At 39.0% G+C, this 13,615-nt stretch overlaps 1 protein-coding gene across 1 annotated transcript; it reads right to left on the bottom strand.

The window, feature by feature from the left end:
* Positions 1-3,124: 3,124 nt before the first annotated feature.
* vps26a (VPS26, retromer complex component A) lies at positions 3,125-13,408 on the bottom strand. The gene is made up of 9 exons (XM_026293985.1): positions 13,282-13,408; positions 11,676-11,825; positions 8,179-8,254; positions 7,017-7,173; positions 5,302-5,466; positions 5,090-5,196; positions 4,791-4,892; positions 4,550-4,659; positions 3,125-4,050 (listed from the first exon to the last, which is right to left on the bottom strand). Exons 1-9 carry the CDS (start codon positions 13,282-13,284, stop codon positions 3,934-3,936), a joined length of 987 nt encoding a protein of 328 aa, XP_026149770.1. The 5' UTR covers positions 13,285-13,408; the 3' UTR covers positions 3,125-3,933.
* Positions 13,409-13,615: the final 207 nt, after the last annotated feature.

Genomic DNA, 13,615 nt, shown 5'->3' on the forward strand with positions numbered 1-13,615 from the left:
GGATTTAAATTATTTTATTTATTCAGACTGGAAGTGAGAGGCGAATTCGCGACAATAGTCTACAAAGTATTAATCAGATCAAAGTGCTCCCAGGCATATGATCGAGATCTTTTTGGCTCTTCCTCCATATCCCTTCCTCAACTGCCACAACCTCACCCAACTTTTTCAGTCACTCAACTCACTCTCTGACTTACCTATCTATTACAAAATCTATTCTATTCTATTATTTCTGTAAAGCACTTTGAATTACTCTGTGTATGAATTGTGCTATATAAATAAACTTGCCTTCCCTATTCTATTTCTGTGCCTGTCCTGTGTGTAAGTCTGGCGTGCAGGGGCAGTTCTAGGATTTCATCCTTGGGGGGGGGGGTTTAGCCCTCCCTATTGTTGTTGATAACACTACCTAGTGTTGTCCACATATCATGTGCTGGGCTCCGTACTATGTATGTATGGACAGCTTTGAGATGGCAAATTTACAGACACTGTACACATTGAATGCACAAATACAGGCTATACAAAAAAAGGAAAAAAAATACCTTCTATAACCACCGACAAGACGTTTCATCTCCCGCCTACAGCTGACATACAGCACAAGTTGCACTTCTAAGGAAGGGCTATCACGCATGCGCAGAATAACAAAGATAATTTTAAAAACTCTGATCCTTTTTTTAAAAAAAATAGAAATGTCCTGCATTTCTTAGTTATTTTCATTTTTATTTTAAAAAGTAAACATTTTAATTTCAATAAACTTTGACAGTTCGATAGCTCCAGGACCAGGGAACCTGGCAGTGTTTTTCAGTGATAATCTTTTGATAATGCTCACCATGGACATAAATTCACGTACAAGTTCTCCTGGAAAACTCATGTTGGATGACAAAGGTGCTCACTCCACCACGGAGTGCTATTAAAAATATATAGCGTTATATACTCAATAATGTTGTTGCCAACGTTAGCTAGCTAACGCTAGCTGTTAGCTTATTTCAGCTGCTACTGAAGCAGCAAAATATGCTTTAGAAACTAACCGCTTCTCCTTTGGTTACTCGGCGGACCGAAGTATGTGACCGTATGTACATCACGGTCTCATAGCTCCTCCCCTTGAGGCCCCCTCCACGCCAAAACGTTGTCAGAAGGATGGAACTGGCATTGTGAAAAAAGGAGCAGCATCGTACAAGAAAGAACGTCATCTAAAAGATGTAAAAGATTATCACTGAAAAACACACCATATTGCAAAGATATAAAATATTTAAAATCTGGGATTTTTACCAGTTTGTCTTATATATAATGCTTATCAGAATTCAAGTTGTGTCAGTGCTATCTGAAATTATTTGGAAGGTTGTTTGCAAGACATTCAGTATAAATTTGCTTTATTCACTATTCATTTTAGCTATATATGTTTGGGGTATACAGAATATACACATATAACACACACACACATGCAAAAAAAGTCATGACATGATTAGACACTGATGATTTACATGCAGTAGATAAGAGAGAGGCAGTTTTGGCATTTACCTGTTTCTTCATTACATTAGAAGGCATTTAGAATACACCAAATAAACTCTACCTGTACAGAGTTCTGAATGACAGAACATGTATCTGACACACTGAGGGAAATGAAACAATACTCACAAATAAATTACATGTTCATAATCAAAAAAAAAGTAAAATCACAATAAAAAGGACAACACGCATAGCTCTTGAGTTTTCAAACATTTAAAAAAAAAAAAAAAAAGCATGGTGGCTAGATTTTACATAAAAGAGAGAAAGTAAACTAAGGCAAATGAAAATGAGTACTGAATATAATTTCAATTACAGACACTAAGGTGAATTTGCCCTTGAGTAATGTTTCATTAAACTTCAATACCCACTCTCATACTAAACATAAGTGAGGAAAGTGCAAAACTGGCCACATACCTAAGATGAAAGATAAATTCAGCCTACACATGTGACTGGTTCTCGTTCTCTCTCTCTCTCTCTCTCTGTATGCCAGTCTGAGCATCACAGTGAATCATTGTTGGATTATACAGTGTAGTCATACTGAATCCCCTTCAAGTGGTTACAACAGCAGACATGAGACATTTATTACCGAAGTATTTTAAATATACCAAACAAATATTGCACTATATGAAAGTGACTGAAGCTGACAGTAACAATGAAGCTAGTAAAGTCTGTGTGAAACACACTATCTTTGTATAATAGTGAAGTCTGTTGACTAGAAACAGGTCTTTCTTCTATTGAATCATGTAAAGAATTTTTTTTTCTTTGCTGACAACATTTGCTACTGTAAGTAATAAGACAACTTTTTCAACTTCCCACCTTTTCTATTCTTTACATTTTAGAGACTGAAGATAACCTATTTCTTACATCTTCTGAAATGAGAGTTAGATGCCAACTAGGCCATACAAAACATTAAATTGGAGGTCAACTGAATTTAACCCATGGAGCTTAAATCACTCAAAGTTTTTCAATAAATTTTGGTACAGTAATTTGGGTGTATTGAATTTGATTTTTTCAGGAGAAAAACAATTATGGTGTCCATTTTTGAAAATAAGTTATGAATAAACAGCACTTTCAAGATCAAACAAAAAAAATTCTGGACCAGGCAAACAAGTTGACTTTCAAAAAGCAAATCATAGCCTATCGATAAATCTGGAGGCAAATGGTAGTAAACACACAAACCTCATCAGTGAAAACCACATCCAATATTAAACTTACAAGAGACTAAAATATTTTGATTTAAAGAATAAAGCTGTTTTGTTTTGGACTGCTGATCATATAAAATGTGGTCACATCAGACTCTAGAAAATTGTATAGACTCAATTTCACTTTTTTCTGACACTTTATAAACCAAACTATTTGGTAACTGAGAATCTACAGATAATCAATAATGCACCTTTAGATGTTTCTGATGTAATTAATTGCATTAAATAACACTGAGCTGATCATTTTCATCTGGATGAAAATATTAAATGATTGGAATATGTTTTCATTTTTACAACAGCACTCATTTTAAAAGATGAAATTTAGGACTAAAGGGACTTATTACAGTAACCTCAAAGTCAATATATGAAGGATATGAAAAGAACAGGTTGTGGACATACTTAACAAAAATTTTTGAACTAAGTTACATCTAGATAGCCGAATGAGAGCACAGTGGTATGGTAGCTAAAACACTGATATTGTCACTAAAGAGCATGTGTGTGTGTGACTTATAGCTAAGCTAAGTCTTTCATGTCCTTTATTCAGGCACGTCTTAAATACTTTCAATCCCTCGTCCAGTCAGACTCATGAAAGTGTTATTATTTATGGAATTGGGAGAAAGGACAGGGAAAAGTGTGGTTACAGAAGAATGGGTTGAATGGTAGTGTGGCTGTCTGTAGCTATCTCCTCCTTTTCATCCGTCTTCGCTCCTGTTTTATTATGCATTCAGCAAACTAAAGTCATATGGTGTTACTTGTGTGTGCTTGGGTGTGTTTCAGTTTCAGATGCCAGACTCAAATAGGCTGTCTCACTCTTTCCTACTTGGTTTGATTTAATTTGCACTTAACATTTAGCATTCAGCGGACTAATGTATATACAAGTATGTTTTAGACTTCGGGGAGTGAGTGATGGCAGCGAGACACCTCACATCCTATGCCAGAATCAAATAGGCTGTCCCACTCTTTCCTACTTGGTTTGATTTAATTTGCACTTAACATTTAGCATTCAGCGGACTAATGTGTATACAAGTATGTGTTAGACGTGGGGGAGTGAGTGATGGCAGCAAGACACCTCACATCCTATTCAGTGATGTAGTGAGGCGGACGTCTGAAGGTATGTTATGTGCATCAATATATACAGATATTTCTCAGTCCAGGGAGAAAGTCAGGTGTCCCTCACACCTCTGGATAGTCAGTAGTAGTATATATGGATTTTAAGTTCATTGCAACACCCTCACATCTCTGGCTGCTCTGCATTAACTGGCTGAGTTCGGGACTCGGGCGACTCATAGCGCTGGTGGAAGTTTCTTTTCCTGAGCTTCTCAGGGGCCTTTCTCCACAAAACAATCTCCTAAACACAGATGCAGAGGAATGAATGGAGCAGAAAGTAGATAGGTGCACACAAAAGGAGAGCAATTATGTAAGAACAAAAAGAAAGCAGTTGTGCATATATGTACTTGAATAGTCATAAGCAAAATCATCTGAAGGAAGACATTCTGTAAACATTGGACATCAAATAAAATCAGTTAAAATGAGCTCTATCAGCTGCAACATTAAATGCGATCTACATAGTAATGAACCAATAATTATAATCCTATGGTATTATATACATTATTCTTAATTGCACTGTAAATATGTAATGATGCTACATTTGCACTTTAACTTAAGTAACATTTTGAATGCTGGAGTCACACTTATAATAGACAAGTATTTTAGTGTGTTATCACTACTTTTGCTCAGTGAAGATTCTAAGTACTTCTTTCATTACTGACAACTCCAATACTGCCAACAGTTAGAAATATTAGCTCAGTGATGCAGAATACTATTAACAGCATGTACAATTGTGTTACCTGTTGTTTAAAGTATCTTCTGTCCTCTTCATCCACCAGGACCAGATTAAGAAAGTAGCGTACAGAGAACTTCTTGTTTACATCCCTCATTGTGGGTGTTAAGTCATACCCTATATGGAAATAGAATACATGATAGCCTGTCACACAATCCTAAAGTACAAATATGCCTATTTATATAATTAAATGAGAGGGAAACTGACACCCTTATAGTAAGAGGTCACATTATGTTATCCACTCTTACCTGCTAGGAACAGTCTGATGGGGATTGATTCTCCTTTCACTGGAGCTCCATCCATGATCTCATACTTTGCAACTGTCTCTGTCTCAGTGGTAGTACTGGGACCTAAAAAGAGGACAGTTTCGTTGAGTGAGAAGTTGAGAACGTAGTCAAGTGGAGCAAAGCCGCACATCACTTTTCAGAAGACTAAAACTGCAACATTTTACAGCTAGAGAAACCTCAGTAGTGGTTAACAGTCATGCTCTTGCTCCATACACACCTGCCATCTATGTGTTTGATTAATCAGTTAATCAGATTTTTACCTATTCCTGTTATCTCCTTTTTGATGAGCTGCAGTTCCATGTGCTGGATCTTGATCCTGACCAACAGGAAGTAAATCTTCCCAACAATCACATCTTTAAGGTGGTATCTAGCAGAGACACATCAAGAGAAGTTGCTCAAACAAAATTTGAAATTGACTTCTATGGCAGCCAAAAACACTTCAGTTGAGAATTTACAGTAATATTTATCTTACTTGGATTTATTATATTCAAACTCAATGTGAAGACAGTCTTCAATGCCAACCTCCATCTTGATCGAGTTGTTGACATCTGGATAGGTGGCTAACTGGTGAACAATTAACTCATATTCCTTCACCAAGTCAGACAGACGACGAACTATTGTGACCCTGAGGAAATACCTGCAAAAACAACTCATGCTTTAAAGAGCGAGTTCTCCAAAGGTAATGCCTACAGTCTATCAGTATGTAACAACCCTAGCAGAGTTGCAAACAAATAACATTACAAAATATAGAAAACTGAGTGTCTAAAGGTTGAGTCATGGCAACTGGACTTGCAGGTTTCACTCCACCCCTAGACCCATAGGCTCACTAGGTGAGCTATCAGGTGAGAGTCATTAGACCCACGGCCCTGTGTTGGTTGATGATGAAAGGGCTCAGACAATCTGTCTTCAATCTACCAGGTGGCCCTTTCATTTGTTCCCAGCAAATTAAGGAACAAATCAAATGTTTCCCAGGGAGGTCACACTCTGCAGCCAGATGGTGAATCAGAGGGGTCACATGAGTCCACCATTAACTCCTTTGTTCACCTAACAAGCCTATTCAGACCAGGTGTGAAGTGAAACCAACTCAGGGGCATGGGTTTAACGACTCTCACCTGATTTACAAAGCTCACCTAGTGAGCCTATGGGTCTAGGGGTGGAATGAAACCAGCCTGTGAGATAAATTGGAGGTTCCACTCCAGCTTTTTTCTTAGACTGAAGAAGTCACCTGGATGGGTGGCAAAACGTTTCGGCCTTAAAACTGCAAGTCCAGTTACCACGACTCAACCTTTAGATTTCCCTGGACGACTGAGAATCTTCACAGACTTTTCTCCCTCACAGGTGCACAGACCTAAGCCAAACAGGCCAGAATGTCAAATTTTGATTAGCCCGTGCAATTGTCATACACACAATTCAAATTTTGCCAGTATCTGGCTGCTTCTAAGAAATACTATTAATAACATAAAGCTGCAACTAAACTGTCATCTGTAAAATGAACAGATTATTTTTGATTAACTGAGTGAGTGGAGAAAACTCATGCAGGCACAGGAAGAACATGCAAACTCCAGCAGGTTCAAACAGTATTTGAGCCCAGAAACTTCTTGCTGTGAAGTGACAGTGCTAACAACTGCACCGCCATTGCCACCAAGTTATCATTGTAAACTGCTTAATATAAATTAAGGGAACACTAAATCATCACCATCAGTGACTATAACAGCAAGTCAGTTAAACATCAGGGATATAAATTTGTCCATTTAGGAAGCACATGTGGTTGTGAATCAGTTCCACCTGCTTTAGTACAAATTAAAGTGACAACAGGTGCAATATAGCAGTGGTTCCCAAGCCTGGTCCTCAAGGAACACTGCCCTGCTTATTTTCCAGCTATATCCCAGCTATCCCATTTCTAATTCAGGTAATCAGCTGTTTGTATAGCAGGGATAGCTAGAAAACAAGCAGGGCAGTGTTCCTTAAGGACCAAACATCCGATGCCACCATGTACCACCACAGACTGTCCAGGAGTTCACTGATGCCCTGATCCAGATCTGGGAGGAAATAGCCCAGGACACCATCTGCTGACTCATCAGGAGCATCATCAGGGTGGACAATCAAACATCATTTACCAATTGTAAATAATAATATAACTTGCAGTTTGCCTCATAACCCTCATCTTAAGCTCTGTTATTTGTATACCTTAGTCTGACATTTGCTCCCATATAGGATTCATACGGCTTCTCCACCTGTATGAACTCAAAGTCATAGCTTCTGTTCTGGGTGAGTTCTCCTGGTAGAGCCAGCTCTTTGACCAAGTCCACAAACTCATGGGTGTTGCTCTTATCGGAGAACAGCTCTGAAATGCAAGAGAGTTAATTTTTAAAAAATATTTAATCCTTATTTAAAAGGTAGTCCCTTTTTTCCAAGAGAGACAGGTACACAAGAACAAACATATGGTCAGAAAAAAAAAATCACATGTATAGGCCTATAAAATCCCCAAGTAAATAGAGATTTTAAAGTTTTCTGATCCTCAATTCAGAGGCAGCATAACACCTAAAACTCAGTTCTAAAATATTAATATATCCAGTTATCTGCCACTGTAAGCATTGCGTTAATATGAGACCAGAGAGCAGAGATATTGAGGCACTATTTGCAGTAGTGCCTTATAGATAAATAATACAATGAAATTTCCTTTTGTCTGTTAAGAACGATCATGCCTTTTCATATTATATATGATGGTGAGTTAGGATTCTATCACCTGTGAAAGTGTAGTACACTGCAATACACTGAGCAAAGAGGCTTTGAAATTGAGGTGGAGACATGCATCTACACAATGTTGCAATAATCAAGGGCAGATGTAACAGCAGATTGCACAGTGGTCTGCCGGCTAGCAAAACTAAAGTAAAGTAAAGATTTGTTTCTAAAACCCCAAGCTTCAGTTGGACTATAAAAAATTTTACACATTGGAATCATGTCATCCTGATTCCATGGTCTTTCAAGGAGTGGGGTAACTGCTCTCGTTACCACACGCCTACTACAATTATAATTGGAGAAGGATTTAGCCCAACTGTGGCAGGCTGCAAATGATGACCATATACTCTGTTACACCTGTTAAACCCAGCTATAAAGCCATAATGGATTCAATTACCTTTACAAATATTTCATGGCACAAGTTAAACAAGGCAAATTAGAGATTTTAAGCTCTGAAGAGAATATATCAAAACAACAAAATAGGAACGGTAGTTTATCATCATTAGAATTAACAGTTACATATTCAGACCTTGTATGAAAGGCAGGAAAACAGTCTGATAAAGGATAGTACTGATAAATACTGTACACTTACACGCTTAATCATGCTCACCTATCTGTCCAACAAACTCAATACGGATTCCCTGATGCTCCAGTCGCTTTCCTCCCTGTTTCACATTTAGATTCACCTACAGAAGAAATGTTTGATGAGGGCAAATATGCACCAATAAATATGTTATCACAATGACAGCTTGATAATATTACTCATTTACTAATATATATTTTAATTTGACAGAGAAAACTAAAATATCCTCCATGTACAGAATATAAAAACGTATCCGACAAGAGCAATCCCTGTTGATAACATACATGTATCTGTTTAGGAGATACTCTAATTCAGTCATCTAGCCATCACATTTTGGCCTGTCAAAATTACATTGCAAATGGAATGTTCACTTGGTGCCAAATACATCCTACAACAAGTGACATGAGATAAACAGCATTATTTATTTTGCCAGTCGGTGGTCACAATGTTATGGCTGATCAGTGTAATGTTATGCAATTTATTCTAATCAATTACCAAATTTACCGAAGTGCACCCTTTAGATAAGAAAATATATTGAACTAATTGAACTAACGACAATCTAAAAATACAGTTTTCTTGTCAGTATGGTATTTCTCAAGTTTCCTTCTTGCCTTATTTTTCACACAAAATTATATGGTCAAACAAAGTTGAAGTTCACACTCAAGTCACGATAGAACAATAAAAATAGAATATAGCCGCAAGCGCCGATGAACGGCCCTCGCCTCGAGCGAACCGCGTCCCCCAGCGAACCGCGTCCCCAAACAAACCGTATCCCTAGGCGCCTCTCCATGAACGGACCAAACCACCTTACACAGGAATGAACTATTTGAAGATTTCCAATCAGGATTTAGAGCACATCATAGTACAGAAACAGCACTGTTGAAAGTTACCAACGATCTTCTCTTAGCCTCAGATAATGGACTTGTTTCGATACTTGTCCTCCTAGACCTTAGTGCAGCATTCGACACCATTGACCACAACATCTTATTACAGAGACTGGAGCATGTGATTGGTATCAGAGGAACAGCGTTAAAGTGGTTCCAATCCTATTTATCGGACAGATTCCAGTTTGTTCATGTCCATGATGAACCTTCCACACGAACAAAAGTTAGTTATGGAGTTCCACAAGGTTCTGTGCTAGGACCGATTCTGTTCACCCTGTACATGCTTCCTTTAGGATATATCATTAGGAAGCACTCTATTAATTACCACTGCTATGCGGATGACACTCAGTTATATCTATCTATTAAACCTGTTAACACAAACCAGTTAACCAGACTTCAAGCCTGTCTAACTGACATAAAGGCTTGGATGACCAGTAACTTTTTACTTTTAAACTCGGAGAAAACAGAAGTCATTATATTTGGGCCTAAAAATCTCAGAAATAACTTTTCTAAAATTATAGCTACTCTAGATGGCATAGCCCTGGCCTCCAGCACTACTGTAAAAAACCTTGGAGTTATTTTTGACCAGGACATGTCCTTTAACTCACACATAAAACAAATTTCTAGAACTGCATTCTTTCACCTGTGCAACATTTCCAAAATTAGGAACATCCTGTCTCAAAATGATGCAGAAAAACTAGTCCATGCGTTTGTTTCCTCAAGGCTAGATTACTGTAACTCATTACTATCTGGATGTCCTAATATCTTAATAAAAAGCCTCCAATTAATCCAGAATGCCGCAGCCAGAGTCCTGACAGGAACTAGCAAGAGAGATCATATTTCTCCTATATTGGCTTCTCTTCATTGGCTCCCTGTAAAATATAGAATAGAATTTAAAATCCTTCTTCTCACATACAAATCCCTTCATAATCAAGCTCCTTCATACCTTAAAGACCTCATAGTACCATATTATCCCAATAGACCACTTCGCTCTCAGAGTGCAGGCCTACTTGTGGTTCCCAGAGTTCTCAAGACTAGACTGCCTGAGGACCATCGGTGCACTGAGCTCCCCTACCCTAACCCCCCCCCTTCTCTCCCACCTCATGTATATTCCACCATTGAATGTTACTAACCTTGTGCTCTCTCTCTACCCTAGTTTGTGCTCTCTCCCTCCCTCTCTCTCTCTCTCTCTGTACCTTCTGCAGGTGTCCCTGGTCCTGGAGCTGTTTATCGCTGATGTGCAGTTACTGGCCCCACCAACTTGCAGTGTCTATTTGTTGTTTATTGTTGCTGTTCTTTTCTCTCTGCTCTATCCACTCACCCCAACCGGTCGAGGCAGATGGCCGCCCAAACTGAGCCCGGTTCTGCTGGAGGTTTTTTTTTCTTCCGTTAAAGGGAGTTTTTTCCTCTCCACTGTCGCCAAGTGCTTGCTCATAAGGGAATTGTTGGGTTTTTAGTTTTAGTTTTTGTAAAGTGCCTTGAGATGATTTGTATTGTGATTTGGCGCTATACAAATAAAATTGAATTGAATTGAATTCATCAATTGGTCCGATTCAAATCCGACCATGCGTGTGAGAGTTATTACAAGTTGAAGAAATGGTGGCGAGCCAAAAATCGTACGTCGGCTGGAAGGCGGCGTCAAACGAAAACCGTGAAAGTGAGCGAAAAAATTTGGATAACTTTTGCAGCCCCATGGGTCTAGGTGATGCTGACCAAAAATGAGCTCAATCGGTGAAAAGCCCTAGGACGAGTTCGAAAGAATGCGAGGGCAGCAAAAAACGGCAAACTCAATGACCTTTAGATAAACTCCAGGCTGGTGGACTTCCTGTTTGTCATACGACCTTGACATGATAAGCTTTTTTGCTTGCCCCGAAAGGAAGAAGAGGCGTGCCGAGTTTAGTGAGTGTGCGATGAAAAAAGTGTGGGTCGGCCTCCCATAGGCGCAATGTATTTCGACTTTTCTCGGGGGCGCTGTGGAGCCATTGTTTTGAGGTCGTGTGTGAAACCTTTAAAAAACTAAATTTTTTCACGATTCTGATTTGGGTGCAAATTTTCGTGAGTTTTCGAATATGTTCAGGGGGTCAAATTAAGGGTTTTTACGCAGAAGAAGAAAACGATTCGTAATAATAATAATAAGAATATTCCTAACGATTTCCAGGCCCACAGCCACCTGTCAATCATAATATATATATTTTCGGAAAGGTCTCACGCAGTCCCACGTCATGGTGTGGTGTGGGTAAGTCGTCCATGTTACCGTGGGGGACCCCTTGCAGTTTTGTACTCCTGGCTCACTGAGCGATCACAATAGGCCCTTGCCTGCACTATCAGTGCAGTGCTCGGGCCTAATTAAACAAAGAAAATACAGCACATTAACTGTCGGCTATGTGACCCACAAATGTCATCTCTAGGTACGTGACTGGATTATTTAACGGGGATAACACTGAATGTATGTGTGATAGATAAAAGGACTATCCTAAAATATACGTTAGTACTACAGAGAAGTCCATTACCTGGTGAGTGAGCACTGTTAACTAATAAAATGATATCAAATCAAAGCCATGTTTCATGTGTGTATGGCCCCTTTAGTTAACACTATGAGGTCCTGCAACCTTGCTTATAAATAATGTAAAGTAACTTTACCTTTCCAGACACAGACTCTCCGTCATAGAACAGGTAGTGTTTCTCAACTTTCCCATCTTCCGTTTTCGACTCAGCTGTCTTTCTGTTCTCTGCATCGTTTAGCAATACATCTATCTCACATACCGGCCCAAACAAACCTCCAAGGAAACTCTGAAAAAAAGTACATGACAGAAAATGGCATCTTACACGCAAAAATATTCAGAATATTTTACACACAGCTGTTCAACACAATAATAACTTGACTAAGTATTTGCTCAAAACAAAGTCAATTACTATGAGCAATGAAGTGGAGTCCCTCCTGCGCTGTGGAGTATAATTGGCTGACAACTACCCCCACCACTGGCAAGTGCTCCAAATCATACACTCACAGTGCCAGCAGCTGAAGGGATGCTTAATGTTTCGTAGCGGTGGATTTTTCACTAGGACAGATTGCTAGACTGGCGCATCGCCTTCCCCGTTTTTAATCCAGGTTTGGGACCAGTGTTGTACCGACTTTCCACTCCCTGGATAAATCACACTCCTCCGCACGTGAAAGGGCATCAGATTGCTAATAGGCGGTGCAACGCATCTGAACCCGAAGGCCTTCTTTAATACAGCCGTTCATCCATCGATTTTTTCCACACAGCTATCACCAAGACCATGCATGAAAGCGTTATAATAAATTTAAAATCTATAAGCAGAGATTTAAGTAGTTTGGATAAAGAGTAAAGAAAATACATGGCAAATCCATTCCACTAGTAAGCTGTCTGTGACCATGTTAACCAGAGCTGGTGGAGGGGAGTATGATTTCAACAGGAGTAAGACTGGAAATCATATACGTCCCTGCTGGGAAACCTATGGCAATATATTGGAGATACTCTGATTCGGTCATCTAGCTATCACATTTTGGCCATTGTCAAAGTTCCTCACATCCTTACGCTTGCCTGTCTTTCCTGATTCCAGCACATCAACTAAGAGGATGGAATGTTCACTTGCTGCCCACCCTAACATTGACAAGTGCCCTTGTAATAAGATAACGCAATTTACCTGTCGGTGGTCATATTATGGCTGATCGGTGTAACGTTAGCCATTTACGCAAATCAACTAGTGTTACCTAACTGTACCTTTCCAACAAGTGCACGTTTTAGTTAGATATGAAAATATTTGTTTCTTTAAGATTTGCTGCTATAATTCGACACTAGCCTGTACGTTAAACTATAGTTAGCTTCATATTACACCGAGCTAATCAGTATGTTAGCACTAACACATATTTTCTAGGAACTTGCAGCTCTATCTATAGCTAGGGTAAACAGGCTGCAAATACTTCATTTATTAGCTAATTACACATCTTTTAGGTGGCATTACTCCTAACCATAACCACAACCATAACTTCCGAGCCTCTTACTAGTCAAAACAAGACCGATAAAGCAAACAGGGCCTTATAACGTTACTAATGCTAATGTACCAAACCTGCTAAATTTTCTATCAGGTTTTCCCTTAACCACACATTAAAAGCTGCCGTCTGTTGAAACTGTGAGCCCATATCAATGTTGGAATTTTATTTAAAAAAAGACCTATTTTCAATTTAGCGTAGTCCAAATTTACAGTGCTTTTTAATCGCACTCACCATTTTGGCCTGATAGTCAGTTCCAGATAGCAGCCAGGTTGATATATACAAAAATGTATTCTTATTACTACTACTTCTTCTCCTACTTCTTCTCCTACTTCTTCTTCTTCTTCTCCTTCTTCTTCTCCCACTTCTTCTTCTTCTTCTCCTTCTTCTTCTCCTTCTTCTTCTTTTGTTATTTATGGCGGTTTGCAAACCACTTAGGATGCATTACCGCCACCCACTGAATTAAAAGAAAACATCACCTTACGTTTTTTAGGGAAAACGTATGGCTAGAGTGAATGGTAGTGAAGAAGAGTGAGAGGAGGATAGCTATTGTTTGGAAGGGGAGTCC

Source organism: Mastacembelus armatus, chromosome 3 (assembly GCF_900324485.2).
Source record: "Mastacembelus armatus chromosome 3, fMasArm1.2, whole genome shotgun sequence".
In the NCBI taxonomy this organism is placed as follows: Eukaryota; Metazoa; Chordata; class Actinopteri; order Synbranchiformes; family Mastacembelidae; genus Mastacembelus; species Mastacembelus armatus.